The sequence below is a fragment of the Glycine max genome, chromosome 12 (assembly GCF_000004515.6).
Source record: "Glycine max cultivar Williams 82 chromosome 12, Glycine_max_v4.0, whole genome shotgun sequence".
NCBI lineage: Eukaryota > Viridiplantae > Streptophyta > Magnoliopsida > Fabales > Fabaceae > Glycine > Glycine max.
Window position 1 is genome coordinate 20,836,337 of NC_038248.2, and position 17,239 is coordinate 20,853,575.

Consider the following 17,239-nt stretch of genomic DNA (forward strand, 5'->3'; position numbering starts at 1 on the left):
TTTTTTTAAGTTCCTATAAGTGATATTTTTAGTTCTTATAATTTGTATTTTAATTATCTTTTAGTCCTTATTAAAAAAAATAATTAGTTTACAAATTAGTTATAAATTATCAATTATTTTTTTATTACAAATTATATTATAATAAATTAATTACAAATTATTTACTAATATTTTTATAGTTAATTATAATTGATAATATTACTCATATTTTGATGGTAAGAACTAAAATGGAATTAAAATATAAAATATAGGGATTAAAAAGACCACTTTCAAACTATAGAGATTAAAAGAGAATAAGAATACTAATGATAAGGACTAAACAAATCACTTTCAAAACTATAGAGATAAAAGAGAATTAAAATGTAAATTATAGGGACTAAAAAAACTATTTTCAAACTATAAGAACCAAAAAGATAAGAATTGTGAAACTATAAGGACCAAAATGAATAATTTAACCTTCTTGTTTTTATTTTCATAGATTCTCTTCAATTTTATAAATTAAAAGGAAGGCACGCTGCGTGTATAAATTATATTTAAATGTACAACTAAATAATAATGTAATAACTTATATGTTATTGATATAAATGATACTCATTAGATATTTTAAGTAATTTTTCGAGTTTAAATTTTATGAATAAAAAATAAATATAATTAGGAAGAGAGAATCTTATCTTAGTCAGATTTTGTTAAAATTAATAATTGGAAAAGTTAATGAATATTCAATAAAATGCTAAAATAATAATAATATAAGAGTATATTAAATCGTCAAAATTAATAATTGGGAAAGTTAATGAATATTCAGTAACATGCTAAAATAATAATAATATAAGAGTAGATTAAATGTGGATATACATATGAGACAAAATAAAGAAAAGATATTAAGTTCACATGTGCATATAATTTGTGCTATATTTTATCATGGAGGGGGTGCAATTTAGAGAGAACCCAAATCCCAGATACCACAACACAACACTACACTTTGGTCGTGTTTCATCTTTTTCTCCGAGAAAGAGCCACCCCACGTTTCACTTTCACTTTTTATTTTCTGCTTTGGGAAATGATGCCATTGTCGTCCCTCGCAAAGCAAAACCCCATCATCAGACTCTAGTCCATTCTCGCTTTCCTCTTCCCCCCCTTTTGAGCACGTAAGAATCCTCCGATTCTGAACCGAGGCACGTGACGTGTGCTCGAGCGTGTGTGTGTTTTTGGCCATGGAGAAGGAAGAGGACAAGTACGCGAAGGAATTGGAAGTGGCCGTTAGGGTGGTCCACGTGGCGTGTGCTCTCTGCGGGAGGGTGCAGGAGAGGCTCCTTGCCACCACCAATGATCACGTTGTGGCCAAGGATGATGATTCTCCCGTTACTGTCGCAGGTATTTGCATTCAATTTTAATTTGAAAGTACTCATGTGCAATTTTTTTCTTCTTGAAAATGGGGTTGTTGTGAATTTGATAATTGGTGTTGGGTTTGATCTTTATTTTGGTTTTTGGGTGGTGTGGAAAAGTGTGCATTCGAGTCATCATTTGATAGTTGCTAGGAAAATTGGATTTTTGGTACGAGGAATGGAATGAGGTTGTCAAAATCTTTGTTTCCGCTGGTGATATGATGAAGTATTGAAATTGAAATCTTCAATGGGTAATGTAGCTTCAAGATTTATGTGGCACGATAGGGAAAATTTTCTCTTTCGTAAAGTATTGAAGTGTGTTGTGATTAGGATGGAACAGTTTCGAAATTAGTCCAGTGAAGTATTCTGTTTTTTTTTTAATAGTGAAACTGGAATCTTTAGTGGGTAATTTAGCTTAAATCGTGATTCTAAGGGCTTGTTTGGTTTTTATTTTCAAAGACTGTTTTTTAGTTTTCAAAATGCAACTTAACAAGGTTGATCACACAGTTGGTGGAGGGTGATGCATGTCACATACATAGCAGAGTGTAGAACTGAGGTAGAGGTTGAACAAGATGAAAACATAAGAAGAAAATGAGAAAACATCTCCCAGCTGTTTTTGGTTTTTAAAATTCTTGTTTCAGAAACTCTTAGAATGTGGGTTGTGGGCCTAAATCAACCCTACATAACCGGCTTGTAAGGTAAGGGCTGTCCCCTACTTATATACATTAATTTGATCATATCTCTAGTTGATGTGGGATAAACCAGTAAACCCCCACCCTCAAGGTTGCACTTCACGTAACCCCCAAAGAGGCCGCAACTTAGGCTGTCTAAGGGGGGTGTCTGTAGTTACCGTGTCATTTTCAACGGAAACAATTTTCAAAACTTAATAGACTTTGAATGAGAAATTGATTGCTAAATAGTGCAAAATTGTTCTAAAAAACAGTTTTTAAAACTGTAATGTGAGAAGAGAATCAAACAGAGCCTAAAATTCTATCATGAAGATTTCCATTCTTTTTTCTTTCCTTTTCTATTTCTTTGTTGAAGTCTGTATTGTTTCTTTTGGAGCTCTGACTGGACACTGAAGTGCTAGGATAATTCTTAAGTAGATTATCTGATATCACATTTTTTTTCATAATTTAATACATTAATTTGATCTTGGAATCATAATAGAATCTCTCTATTTATCCTAGTCCTTTGTTAATGGTGTCATTATAATTGCATTGTATGTGTCTTATAGACTTGTGATTTTAGCATCCACTCTACACCCACTTGTTCATCTAATATGCTGTATTCTATAATAAAGCTAAGATGCTGTGGCCATGGTAAGGGACCATAAAATATAAAACAACTTGTTAGAGAAAAGTACATTGTTCATTGGAGCTTGGGTATTTGTTTCTTTAACAGTGTTGGTGAACTTTTCCATTAAAGTTGTTGAGAAACTTCAGCTGTATCTAAAGCTTAAGCTGTTAGATGAAAGCTCATGTTTGATTTTATATTTAACACATTCCCTATCAAAGAGCCCTTCGAACTTGTAGGCTGGACTATGCATAAGCCTACCTAGCTTATGCTCAAATTCAACTTTTATTTATAAGAGTGAGGGCAGAAAGGATTAAACTCCTAACTATATCATAGAGGCTATGATACTATGTCATGAACTAGTTATCTCAAAATGATTTTATATTAATAAGCTATTTCATATCAGGAATTCTAATCTGTGACATCATTTGTATCATGAGATAAATCTGGTGTGTGTGCACAGATGCACGCTAGTTATACATCTAGGTTGGTGGTTGAAATTATGTGAAAGATTTTGTACATATCTATTTTAAGTTTACACCAAATCTGCATGATGGTTCTTGCTGGATTAGATTTCCTTGATCTCAGATTCATAATCATAAACGGTCAGAAATGCATAAGCTGCCTGTAAATTGACATAAGCCTTCTGGCCTAGTTGAAAAGTTTCTGGTGTGAATATCCACTTACCCTATTGCATAGTGCACTCTAACATTTTAATGCAGATGAAAGAAACATATTAGTTCGTCCATTATCATCCAGCTGGACTGGAGCATTCAATATATATTTTTTCATCACAAATTGTTATAGTAAATGTTAAACCTTGTATCAACCCCAAAAAAACTCGTCTTGGATGCTTTCGTGATCTCTATGCCTTGAGGGTTAGTCCCATGGCTTCTGGCTGTGGGGATACCTTGGTTACAGCAAAAAAGAAAAAAAAAAAAGGAGAATCCATTAAGTTGAGTATGGATTAAATTTACTCTTTGGAAATATTTCGGACACGGTGTATTTTTCCCTTCATTTCATGGTGCCACATTGTTTTCATGGCAGCATACGTTTCTTTTTTTATGTTTGGTTTCCAGTTGGTGTAAATCATATTAATATTGCAGCTGGAAGGTTTTAATTTTTTTTATTTATTTATGTAAATCCGTAAATATAAAGTTAGCTTGATCAACATTTAGAGTTTTTGGTATTTTACTTTGATTGAGCATATGACTGAGCAATGTTTGAATGTCAACTTGTCATTTTCAAGTTGTGACTACTTAGAAACTGTTAAACCTGTTTTATGGGACTTCATACGGGTGGAGACTTCTTCATTTTTGTTATTTGTGACAGTTCAAAGATCCAAGCTCTCACGTACTGCACATGTTTGCTTCTACAAAGTGGAGCTAATACCACTCTTGTGTTTTTTCTTTCTCTAGTAGATATTATTAATTTTCACAATTTTGCAGTCAGACAAACTAATTTGTTTATACTACTATAGCCCTGAAACAAATCAGTCATATTAGAAATAGAGATATTTTAATCTACTATTAGTATCATGCTGCATTTTATCCTTGCACATTCATCCATGGTGCTCAAAGTTTTTGTTTCTGGTGCAAATGTTGCTCACAGTTAATTGACTGATTATTTCATTTCATATCTCTTGCATGAGAAGACTTTAGTGTTCAAGCAACTATTAGTTGGTTACTATCAGAAATTTTGGGGGTTCAAAATGTGTCAATCGTTGCCGAAGAAGACATAGAAACCATCTCCAAGGATGAATCAGCAAGCTTACTGGAAGCTGTTGTGAATACTGTGAATGAATCTTTGGCTTTTGCATCCAAGTATGGTCTTCAATGTCCAGAGACAACTCTAGGGACGCCTGAAGTTCTTGAGGCCATTGCCCGTTGCAACTCAACTGGAGGCCCCAGGGGAAGATATTGGGTACTTGACCCTGTTGATGGCACATTAGGATTTGTACGTGGCGATCAGTATGCTGTTGCTCTAGCTCTGATTGAGGATGGAAAAGTTGTTCTTGGAGTTCTGGGGTGTCCTAATTACCCAGTAAAGATAGAATGGCTTAATTATCATTACCAGCATCATCAAACAATGCCAGAGTCGTCTCTAAAAACTCCTGATACCGGGGGAAAAGGATGTGTATTGTATGCAAGAAAAGGCAGTGGTGAGGCATGGCTGCAGTCATTAATTGATGGAGATAACATGCTAGAGTGGCCAAATTGTGCTAGGCTTATTCGTGTTTCTTCGATTGATGATCCGGCATTGGCAACTCTCTGTGAACCAGTGGAAAGGGCAAACTCAAACCATTCATTCACAGCTGGACTTGCTCACAGTGTGGGACTTAGGTATAATATTTTCCTCATTTTTTCCCTATCAAAATGTCCAAAATTTTGATCTATTTCACTCACAAATTGACTGAAAGTACTTCCATATAATTGCATTTCAATGAAAGGATGATGCTAAAATGTTTAAGATTTAACTTCCATGACTAACCATTTCTAGATCTACAATAGGGTCAATACAAGTAGAAACTAGTCTGTGTTATTTACAGTATTAGAAGTAGTGAAAAGAATATAAACAAGAGCTAGACGTTCTAATTCTTGGTACTTCAATGGAAATTATAAGAAGCAGAAAAATTTCTTGGACAACTTTCAGATCATAGAAATTGGTTTGTCTATTACATATAATTTTTTTACTGCTATCGTTGGAAATTAGAAAGTTATAACTGAATTTGTAAATTAATGATGATAATAAGTTAACATATAGAGATTTAGGTAGTGTTTGCCTCAACCTTTTCTAGTTATTCTTCTCCTTAAAAGGAGAAATTAGGCCAAACACATTTAGAGAAGAACTTTTAAAAATTTAAGGAGTTTATTTTTATAAAAGAAAAAGGGGAAAAGTAGCTTTAAAAAAAATTGATGTAGTTTTTGAAGATAAATTGCACACTTTAGCCTCCCTCTCCTTTTCATCCAGACTAGAACTACTTGATGTAGGCCACAGAAACAAAACTTTTAGTTTTAAAGAAGTTTTAAGCTAAATCTGACAAATAATCTCTTATTTAACTTTTAAACTCTTATTTTTTACTTTAACTTTAAAGTAGCTTTTAAGAAGGAAAAAAGAAAAGAAAAAGCAGGCAGGTTCAATTCTCTAATGCATTTCCTTGAAAGGAATTATGAACCAGGCACTTTACTTGTAGCTTGTTTAGTCCTATGGTTTCATTGTCAACAAGTGTTATGGTGAAAGGTTCAGTACAACTATACAAGTTTCTATTTACTGAAATTCCATGTTTGCAATTTCTTTCAGAATTGTACCTGAGCTTATGACTTTTTTATTTTTCTTTTTTGAAAACGATTTCTGGTATTGAATTGCTCTTCCCTTTCAAAATCTTTTACAGAAAACAGCCCTTGCGCGTGCACAGCATGGTAAAATACGCAGCAATAGCCCGAGGAGACGCGGAGATATTCATGAAATTTGCAAAGTGCGGCTACAAGGAGAAGATATGGGATCATGCTGCTGGTGTTGTTATTGTTGAAGAGGCTGGTGGTGTGGTAACTGATGCCGGGGGGCGCCCACTGGACTTTTCAAAGGGAATGTACTTAGAAGGTCTTGACAGAGGCATAATTGCATGCTCTGGTGTCGCATTGCATGAAAAATTAATTGATGCTGTTTATGCTAGCTGGGACTCCTCAAATTTATGAGCCTTTCTTTCCTCTATCAATAAGGCAAAATTTTGGCAGAGGCAATTTGGATTACTTATTTTCTTAATCTTTTTTTTTTTGTATGCATATTAGTAGACAGTAACTAGCTAACTTTCCTCTATACAGATAGCATATATTGTATTAAACTGAAGATACTTTTATATGAGGGATTTAGCTCCTGTATGAAACAAGGGAGTATACTTTAAAGGAAAAAAGAATAATTATAACCATTGATTTAGAAATCAAAAGGGGTGTTTGATTTGACCAAAATGTTCCCCTTCTTTTGTTTTCTATTTTTACTTTTAATTACAAAAATGTCAAATCATGTTTTCTTTGTTTCTGGTTTTCAAAAGATTGTATAGGGAACAATGAAAATAACTTTTATTGTTTTTTATTTTAATTTTTTCACTGTCTTTTATAAACTTCTGAAAACAGGAAACAAAGTGAAAATAATGCGATATATTTGTAATTAAACCCTAAAACAAAATCTGTTTTTAAACTAAACAGTCTTTAATATTCATATACAAATGCATTTTGTAATCTCAATTTGGTAGCACTCATTTTAGATGAGTCAGATCTATATTTGTGCCTCTTCACATAGCCAAATGCCACACATTGTGATGTGAAAATAGGATATAAAAAAATAAAGGTCTCTTTGGTTTGATAAATGTCTTTTATTTTTATAAATAATTTAAAGTATATTAGTATTAGTAATTTTTACTTTGTATCTCATTGCTAAAGATTTATATTGGAAGCAATAAAACAACAAAGTCTTGTTTTTACTATTTTTAATCAATTGCTTTTGAAAATAGAAACAAATTAAAAATCAAGTGACATTTTTATATTTTCTTAGAAATACAAATATTATTTTAAAAAAACCTTACTACTTTAAAAAATTATAACCAAGAACAATTTTATATCATCCCAGTCAATGATTTTAATAATTTTCCTAATTGTGCGAAAAAATTAAAATTTTAATATTTTCTGTATGTTTATTTAGAATCTTGTATTTAGAAAATGAAAAAAATAAATATTTTGAAATTGTTGAATTAGAAAAAATATTAGTCACCTAGTGATAAATCATAGTTTAAATACATTCAAATTAAGTATTTGACATTATCTCAAATAACATTTTTATTTGTCTATACTTATTATAATATTAAAATTGTTTATTTTTATTTAATATTTGGGTCAAATTTTTTATTTATTAAATAATATAAAGATGAGGAGGAATCGAATCATACTGGTGTAACTTTGATAACTATTACACCATTCTATAACTTTTAACTAGATAATATTTTCTTAAAATTTATTGTTGGATTGAGAGTTCTTTTCACGAAGATCATAAATGCAAAATTTCACATTAATTCAAAATTACCTCTTTTACATAGACTACAATTAACCTAATATAAACATTTCAAAATATATTAAAATATGAATAATTTGATTACCTTTTTATTGTTCAATTTTGACAAAATTTAATATAGACATCTTGATAATGTATAGATATAGTTCAATAGTTGGATTAGTAAAAATTACTTTTTATATCAAATTATCAAATAGTGTAATAATTATAAAAAATATGTTAATATAATTTCATCTCTCATTAAAGATATAATATTATTCATTTTGGCCCTCCTAGTGTTGCGTTCTTGTCTTTACTTGAAAAATAAATAGGGGGTTGCTTTGGGCACCAACACAATTGCTCGTACACCCAACAAATTATGTGAAGTGGCAAAAATGTCTTTCACTTAATTTTTAAAAGCATAAACGTTTCCTTCCTTCTCCCGCTACAGTACTGCTTGCGTCTTCTCTTTGTGTAAGTATCTTCATTGTCGCGCCTCCACCGCCGTCGTTCGCGCCACCAATGACCGCCAATGTAGTCGTCGTCTTGTTCTTCATCGTCGCTGTAAGTCTTTCTTCCTCTCTGTTGGTTTTATTGCGCATGTATGGTTGGGGGATTGGGGATCCATATAAGGCATAGATCCGTATAAGCCATACAAATTGCCAATTCGTAGGCCTTATATGGATTGTTAATTCGTATGCTTATTTTTAATTTTAATTTATTAATTAATAAATTAATAATACAGTAACTTATTAGTTTAAAATTAATTTAATATTTTATTTTAAACAATATTTAATTAATAAATATATATTGTTGTGTATTTAAAATATGTATTTATTTAATTTATTATATTTTTTTTGTAAGTTGGTTTTTAATAATGAATTAATTCAATAAATAATGATTGTATGTTTTTTTGTTTAAGAAATTAAATTATATTTGAAATTTGAAATAATTATTTGTAAAATACTTTAATATGATTGATTCAAAATTTTTATAAGTATATATTGTACAAATTAGTGTAACAAGAAAATGTATATATGTAAATGACAATTTTTTTTATGGATGTAGTCATATAAGTATTTTGATACTAATAGTAATAAATTTTTATATAAACAGTATTGGGTAGTGTAAAAATAAAACTCATTTATTGGAAATTTAAAAATTTGTGGTAAGATTTTTATAATATATTTAAGTGCAAAAAAATTAGTGATGTGCAGTCTAAGAATTTTATTAAAAAATTTGTGTATTGATTTATGAATATATAAAAGTATTAAAAAAGTTAAATAAAAATTTAATAAATATATATTTATGAAAGTGAACTATTATTTGAATGATGTCATTAATTGTTAATGATGCTTTTAATGTGAAAATTATGGTTAAAACTAGAGCTTTGGGTTAGGCTTTAGGTAGAGTTATAAGAAGAACCTTAGGGAGAGAAGTAAGTCGTGATGTCGATGAAGGCCCCCAGCGGCAAAGACTCACAATATCTGCAGGTAAGCAACGAGAAGCTGCACCTGTTGCTGAGGATGTTCAACATGTGTTGATGTCGAGGGTTTTCCAAGCGGGCCCCGATAACTAATGTGCATAAGTAAATTATGTAATTAAAACATATAAAAATAACAATATTCTCCCATTTTTATTGCTTTTTTTTTTGTGTGAATCATTGGAATTTCAGCATCCTCTGAGTTTTTGTACAGTAGGTGCCCTAAACTGCTAATTCATACTGTTTTGGTGGTTTTTATTTTGTAGAAATATAGGCAAGGGATAGGAAGAGAAGTTGAAGCCTGAAGATTCGCGCTCAGTGCGCCAGGGTCGCCCATCCTCTTCCACAGATTCATTTTCATTCCTCACCCCTTCATCTTTTACACCCTTTTGTACAGTTGAGCCCTTCATGACCATGAAGGGCTAAATAATCCATTGTTGGGGAGCTTTCCACCAAACTCTCTTGATGTAAAGACTCTTAGTATCTATTTAATATTATTCCTATTTTCATTGTTCCTTTCTGTGTTTATTTTCATGTATTTGGTTTGATCATCCATTTATAAGCTATTTAAGGGTTTAAGCATTGGAAAATGTGGTTAATCCTTAGAACTTGGAAGAGCATCTAAAATGCTTCATTGCTAGGGATATTATGTGGCTGTTTAGCCGAATTGTACATCTCTATTAATCATGCATTTCAACTAGTTTAGTTCTTAAGTGATTGAGGAAGAAACTAAGGGAATTAGGCTCTCTCATGTGAGGAATCACTATTAGAGTACTTTAATGGATGTAGATGATAACTAGAGTACTATTAAATAGAGAAAAATTAACCAAATTATATCAAGAGAAGTTTCAGTAGGGAGCCCCCAACATAATTAACTCCTACATTCACTTTTCTTCGCTAGTCTCAGTGTTTGTTTTCTTTGCTCAGTCTTAGTTTAAAATCACATGATCGTCTAATTTTCAAACATAATGATTCACTTTGTATTTCCTTAATTCACTCATTAATTGCACACAAATTGAATATGCACTAGTTTGAGTACAACCAAAATCCCCGCGGAAACGATACTCGATTTTACCATTTTAAATTACTACTTGGACAAATTGGTGCACTTGCCAAGGAGTTAACAAGTTTTTGGCGCCGTTGTTGGGGATTTTTTTTGGGTACTTAGTTGTGTATATTTCAGTTTAAAAGCAATTATTCTTTATTCTTTAATTTTTTTATATACACCATTCTCATTGTTAATTTAATCTTTTGTCCTGGTTAACTGCTCTATAGTAGCTTGCTTCTTGTATGCGAGGTAAAACTCCAGCGGAGGACTTAGCTCCACTGAATTTGGAGATTGAAGCCACTTGTAGAAGGAACAACACAGCCAGAAGAAGAAGGGAGCTACAAGAGGGGACAACTAACCAAGGTGACAAAGGAATTCCATCCTCTGAATCATCTTCTTCATTCTCAGTCAACTTGGAGGAGCCTGTGTTGTCTACCTTTGAGGCAACTATCATGGAAGAAAATAGAACACCGAGGGTGACCCTTGAAGACTATTCTAGCTCCTCCACACCTAAGTTCTTTACTAGTTTTGCTCGGCCAGATGTTCAAGCGGCCAATATCTTATATCTACACTCCATGATTCAGCTCATCCAGGGCAACCTCTTCCATGGCCTACCGAGCGAAGACCCCTATGCTCACCTAGCCACCTACATTGAAATATGTAATACAGTGAAGATAGCGGGAGTCCCAAAAGATGTAACACCCTGAGATTTTATAAGTTATAAATCGATGTTTAATTGTATTAATTGTGTTGTTTGACTATATGATAGAATTGAATGAGTGGAAGTATGCCTTGAACTAGTCATGTGTGAATCTCTTGATATAGATGTTGAATTATGTGGAATTTTGTTGAGTTAAGTTGAAAGTATGAGATTTTAGATTTTACCAAAACCTAGTTCAATGAAATCGCGATACCAGATTCTTTAACTGTTGGATCATCTTAAAATTTTGTCTGGATATCCCTAAGATATGTTTATTCAGTCTGACCCTTGGGATCTTGAAAATAATAACTTTTGGTCTCCCACTAAGCGAGAAAGGCGCGCTAAGCGCAATTCCAACCAAGAGGAATTACGCTGAGTGGCCCAAAGCTGCGCTAAGCCCAACTCCAGCCGAGAGGAAGTGTGCTGAGTGCCTAGAAGGCCCGCTAAGCGAAAGCTGCAGGTTATAAATGCGTTCTTAGCGCGAAAAACACATTTTCACTCTCCTCTTCCCCCAAAAACGTCTCCCAAACCCTAAAACCTTATTTTCCACCACCCAAGACCACCGGTGGCCACCGTGAGCTGCCGTTGCTTGCCATTGGACCCCCACACCAAGAGGAACACTTTAATCAAAGTGGAATCCTCAGAATCCTCCTCAAATATTCGATGGATAAAATCCCTCAATCCTCCATTTCAAAGTTTCTCTGAGGTAACCTTGACTTCTAAGCCTTCTCCTAGCTAGTTTGAGTTCCTCTTAGTGTCTCTTATGTGTTGGGTACTGTAATGGGATGTTTTTACACTTCCTTTGAAAAACCCTAGAGAATAAGACATTGTAAAAGTTATCTTTTTATAACCTTGAGGTTGTTTTTGCGGCATTCACTGAACCCCGGTCACATTGGCGTGATCAGAATTTCAAAAAGATGTTTCTTTTCTGTAGAACCCGAAATACCCCTCAACACTTAATGTTTCTTTTCTATAGAGACTTGTGTTGGACCGACAAGCGCGAATGAGAAAGAGACCTCTAAGTGATGCAAAGAAGAATTGACGGAGAGCTCACGATATGTGAAGGGAGTTATTATAAAATTTACCATTTTGACACCATAGTTAGGGTCAGGGAACCTAGTTATGAGAATATCTGTCTGTCCCTGTTGCATGCTGATTTTCTTTCAAGAAAAACTATGTTTTTAACGAATGGGATGCGATATATCTATTGTTGATGAATAACATTATTGTTTACTAAACTTGTGTTGTTTGAAGACCTGGGGAGTGTGAACCTCAGGCATGGAAAATATATTTACATGAGAAATGAGACTCATTGTTGATGTCGCTATTGGTGACTTTAATTGATATGTGGTGATGTTGATGTTTATGATGATATTGATTTGAGATGACGTTGTTAATAAAGACTATGCCAACATGAATTGATGGTATTGTTGATGATTATGTGAATATGAAATGAGGTCGTTGTTGTGTTGATAACGTCATTGAGACGAGATGATGTCTATGTTAAGAATGATGTGAAAATGGAATGTTGATTGATGTTGGAAATGCTTTGGCATGTGCACGTTGTGTATGTTCATGGGGGGCGAAGTGCACTAACCTTCCAGGGTCTTTGGCACTTGCTTTGGGCCACGTTCATACGTTGGATGTTGTGTATGTTTGTGGGGGGCGAAGTGCACTGATCTTCCAGGGTCTTTGGCACTTGCTTTGGGCCACGTTCATACGTTGGATGTTGTGTATGTTCGTGGGGGGCGAAGTGCACTGATCTTCCAGGGTCTTTGGCACTTGCTTTGGGCCATGTTCATACGTCAAGTGTAGTGTATGTTCATGGGGGGTGGAGTGCACTGACCTTGTCGGATGGCCCAGACGTGGGTGACAAGTGTGGTTAATGAATCTAAGCATTTCTGAGGGGATGCTTAGGCGCTTTAATTGGTCCATGGTCTTTGGCACTTGCTTTTGGCCATGTTCATAGCTCATACGACACAGGAAATAGAATAACTGTGGAAGAGTATACTTTGTACTGAGGGGTTTGTCACCTGGTAGGGAACTTCTTTTGGCCCCAGGCTGATCATCTATGGAGGGGCAGTTACGTGCACAACCGGGTGGTCTCGACGAACTCTGCATGGTTTCCTAAGTGAGAGTGTTGTGTGGACACACTTAGGCTATTTCCTGGGATTTGGTTGTTGGTACGTACCACATTGCATCTGAGAGTTGAGTCAGGTGCATGCATCATTCTGTGCAGTCTAGATTGGATCCATGGATGATGAGTAATTGTTGAATATGGATGAGGAGTAATTGTCGGACGTGGACAATGAACAATTGTTGGATGTGAGTGTTAGATAATGAATGTTGTGTAAGCTCATGATGTTTGCTTACGTTTTCTTGATAATTGTGATTATTTGGATTTAACATTGGTTCTTTTTATAATGAACTCACCCTTGAAATTTTGTATCGTATGGTTGATACCTGTGATGATCGCGAACCTTGTTCGTGGGAGCAGAATGACAACAGTAGGGTGCAGGGATGAGATTCTGTTGAGGAACCGCCAAGCCGACGTGATGACGTTGAGATTATTTTGGGGAGAGAGTTGTGTTTTGTTAATCAAATCCTCCATAGTGGTTCATGATTTCTTTTGTTGGATTAAGGATGTAAATCAAAGATTTAATTATATGTTCGAACTCATTTAATCTTCATTATGTCTATGATGTGTACTGAACTACTATATTAATATTCATGTATTCGGTCAAACATTTGGTACGTGTTTGGGTATATATATATATATATATATATATATATATATATATATATATATATATATATATATATATATATATATTTGTGTATATATATATATTTGTGAAATTCAAATTTACTATGATTTTCATAAGCAAAAATAATGGAGTTTTCATAAAAGAAAGAAAAAGAATTTAATTTTCCAGTTATTAGAGTGGTGATATCGTAGCGACGAGGCGGGTCGTTACATTAGTGGTATCAGAGCAGGTCGAACCTTTCGGCCAGTGAGTTGTGAGTCTGCTATGTTTTTCTGTGCATTCTCTGGTTGCTTTGTTGAATGCGTGAGGTTGGTTGTTTGCTAATGCTTGATGTTTGTTGTTGGCTAGTAGCACTTACTCACTAGTTGTGTTTCTTTGAGCTATAGAGATTTGATTGTTGTAGTCATATTGGATTTGTTTTTCTAATGTCTGCTATACCATGAGTTTCAATGCCGAGTCACGGGTTATTAGACTGGCCGTCTGTATAATTTGTGAAGGGCAATGGGATGATATGGCAAGCGATAAGAAAATACAAATGATGGAAAGTGAGTGTTAATGTATTGAGGCATCAATTCTCAAAAGTAACCAAGTAGGAACTTGTGATGGTTGTGATTTTGTGTGGTTTTTTGTTTGTGTGTATTCCTTCCAAGTCTGACTCCCTGGTGTGTATAGGGAGTGATGGCTGGACGGAATGATCGTGCGATAGCTGATGCCCTTCAAGCCTTAGCTCAGGCTATGGGGAATCCAAACAGGGGAAAAGCTGGTGGAGCTGGTGAGTACCAAGGTTTGGACTGCTTCCAATGAAACAACCCCCCTTCATTCAATGGAGGATACAACCCTGATGGTGCTCAGAACTGGATAAGGGAAATTGAGAAAATTTTCTGAGTTATGGTGTGTCCGGAGAGGCAAAAGGTTGCTTTTGGTACACATACTTTAGTGGAAGAAGCTGAGTATTGGTGGGAGAATACTCGCCAATGCCTAGAGGCTAAAGGTCAAGATGTGACCTGGGATGTCTTCAAGAGGGTATTTTTGGAGAACTACTTTCCCAAGGATGTTAGGTACAAGAAGGAGATGGAGTTCTTGGAGCTCAAGCAGGGAAATATGACTATGGCTGAATATGCAGCCAAGTTTGAGGAGCCGGTGAGGTATTTTCCCCATTATCAAGGGAGAGATGGTGAAAGTTCCAAGTGTGTAAAGTTTCTGAATGGCTTACAACCTGAAGTGAAACAAGCTGTGAATTACCAAGGTGTTCGTCAGTTCCCACTTTTGGTTAATATGTGTCGGATTTGGGATGAAGACTCCCGAGACAGGGCAACCTTTTATAGGAGTACAGGTCCAATGAGGAACAAAAAGAATGGGCCTCAACATCAGGGAAAACCGTACTCGAACCCTCCTAAGCAATATGGTAACCGCCCCAACAATCAGAAGACTATTGCCATGGGATTTGCGGGTGGTAGTGGTAGCAAACCCAATACTTTCCCCACTCAGATCACTTGCTACAGATGTAGAAAGCCAGGGCACATCTCCTCAAATTGCCCTAATAAAGGCATAACATGTTTTAATTGTAAACAAAAAGGACATTTTTAGAGAGATTGTCCACATCCCAAGAGGGAGCAAAATGGTGGGGGCCTGAATGACCAAACTGGACATCCAAAGGCCACTGGAAGAGTCTTTACCCTTAACGGTGCTGAAGCTTCAAAATCCAAAGATCTAATCCAAGGTAAATGTTTCATAAATGGAATTCCTTTACTTGTGCTGTTTGATTCCGGTGCAACCCATTCTTTTATATCCTATTCATGTGTAGGGAAACTTAAGCTTTCTGTGTCTTCCTTAAATAAAAATCTGATTGTAGAAACCCCAACTAGTGGTTCTGTGTTAACTTATGATGTGTGTTTGGACTGTCCTGTGGAAATTTCTGGTAGAACATTCTTGATTGATTTGATTTGTTTGCATTTGAGCCAGATTGAAGTTATTCTTGGTATGGATTGGTTATCTTCCAACCATGTCTTGTTAAACTGTTTTGATAAAACTGTGGCGTTTGATGATTTTGGAGGGAGTAAGGATATGATGTTTATCTCTGCCAACCAAGTTGTGACATCTTTAAAAGAAGATGCTCAAGGGTACATGATCTTGTCTAGCCTGGGAATAGAGACAAAGGTTTCTATGTGTGACCTCCTTGTTGTCAGAGAGTTTCCTGAGGATATATCCGGTCTGCCACCTAAGAGAGAGATAGAGTTTTCCATATACTTAGTACTTGGTGCTGGACCCATATCCATAGCTCCTTATAGGATGTCTCCTATAGAGTTAGCTGAGCTTAAGAAACAGTTAGAGGAGTTGTTGGAGAAGCGGTTTGTGAGACCTAGTGTGTCTCCATGGGGAGCACCAATGTTGTTAGTGAAGAAGAAAGATGGGACCATGAGGTTGTGTGTAGACTACCGCCAATTGAATAAGGTGACGATTAAGAATAAGTAACCTTTGCCTAGAATAGATGACCTTATGGACCAATTGGTAAGAGCTTATGTGTTCAGTAAGATAAACCTTAGGTCAGGTTACCATCAGATTCGAGTGAAGTTTGAGGACATACCTAAGACTGCTTTTAGGACTCGTTATGGTCACTATGAGTATCTAGTCATGCCCTTTGGTGTGACTAATGCTCCAGGTGTGTTTATGGACTACATGAATAGAGTCTTTCACCCTTACCTTGATAGTTTTGTGGTGGTATTCATAATGATATTTTGGTATACTCCAAGACTAGAAAGGAACATGAAGAACATTTGAGGATTGTGCTGCATACCCTTAGGGACCGATAACTCTATGCTAAGTTGTCCAAGTGTGAGTTTTGGTTAGAGAAAGTTAGTTTCCTAGGGCATGTGATATCTCAAGGGGGCATAGCTGTAGATCCATCTAAGATAGAAGTCGTTCTTGAGTGGGAGAGTCCCAAATCTGTTTTTGAGATTAGGAGTTTTCTAGGTTTGGTAGGATACTACCGAAGATTCATAGAAGGTTTCTCCAAGTTAGCTTTACCTTTGACTAAACTGACTCGTAAGGGTCAAGCTTTTGTGTGGGACACCCAGTGTGAGCATAGTTTCGAAACCCTTAAGGAAAGATTGACGATCGCTCTAGTGCTAGTTTTGTCTAACCCGAGAAAACCATTTGAGGTGTATTGTGATGCATCAAAGATGGGTTTAGGAGGAGTACTGATGCAAAATGGCCAAGTGGTGGCCTATGCTTCTAGACAACTCAAGACTCATGAGAGGAATTATCCCACTCACGACCTGGAGTTAGCTACTGTAGTTTTTGCCCTTAAGATGAGGAGGCATTACCTGTTTGGCTCCAAGTTTGAGGTGTTTAGTGATCATAAGAGCCTTAAGTACTTGTTTAGTCAGAAAGAGCTAAACATGTGTCAAAGGAGATGGTTAGAGTTTCTTAAAGATTATGATTTTGAGCTTAGCTACCATCCCGATAAAGCCAATGTAGTGGCTGATGCCTTGAGTAGGAAATCTCTACATATGTCTGCCTTGA

At 35.2% G+C, this 17,239-nt stretch overlaps 1 protein-coding gene across 1 annotated transcript; it reads left to right on the plus strand.

Moving 5' to 3' along the window:
- Window positions 1–924: 924 nt before the first annotated feature.
- On the plus strand, window positions 925–6,621 carry LOC100806320 (PAP-specific phosphatase HAL2-like). Its single transcript, XM_003541066.4, has 3 exons — window positions 925–1,371; window positions 4,333–5,020; window positions 6,070–6,621. Exons 1-3 carry the CDS (start codon window positions 1,212–1,214, stop codon window positions 6,371–6,373), a joined length of 1,152 nt encoding a protein of 383 aa, XP_003541114.1. The 5' UTR covers window positions 925–1,211; the 3' UTR covers window positions 6,374–6,621.
- The last annotated feature ends 10,618 nt before the right edge of the window (window positions 6,622–17,239 follow it).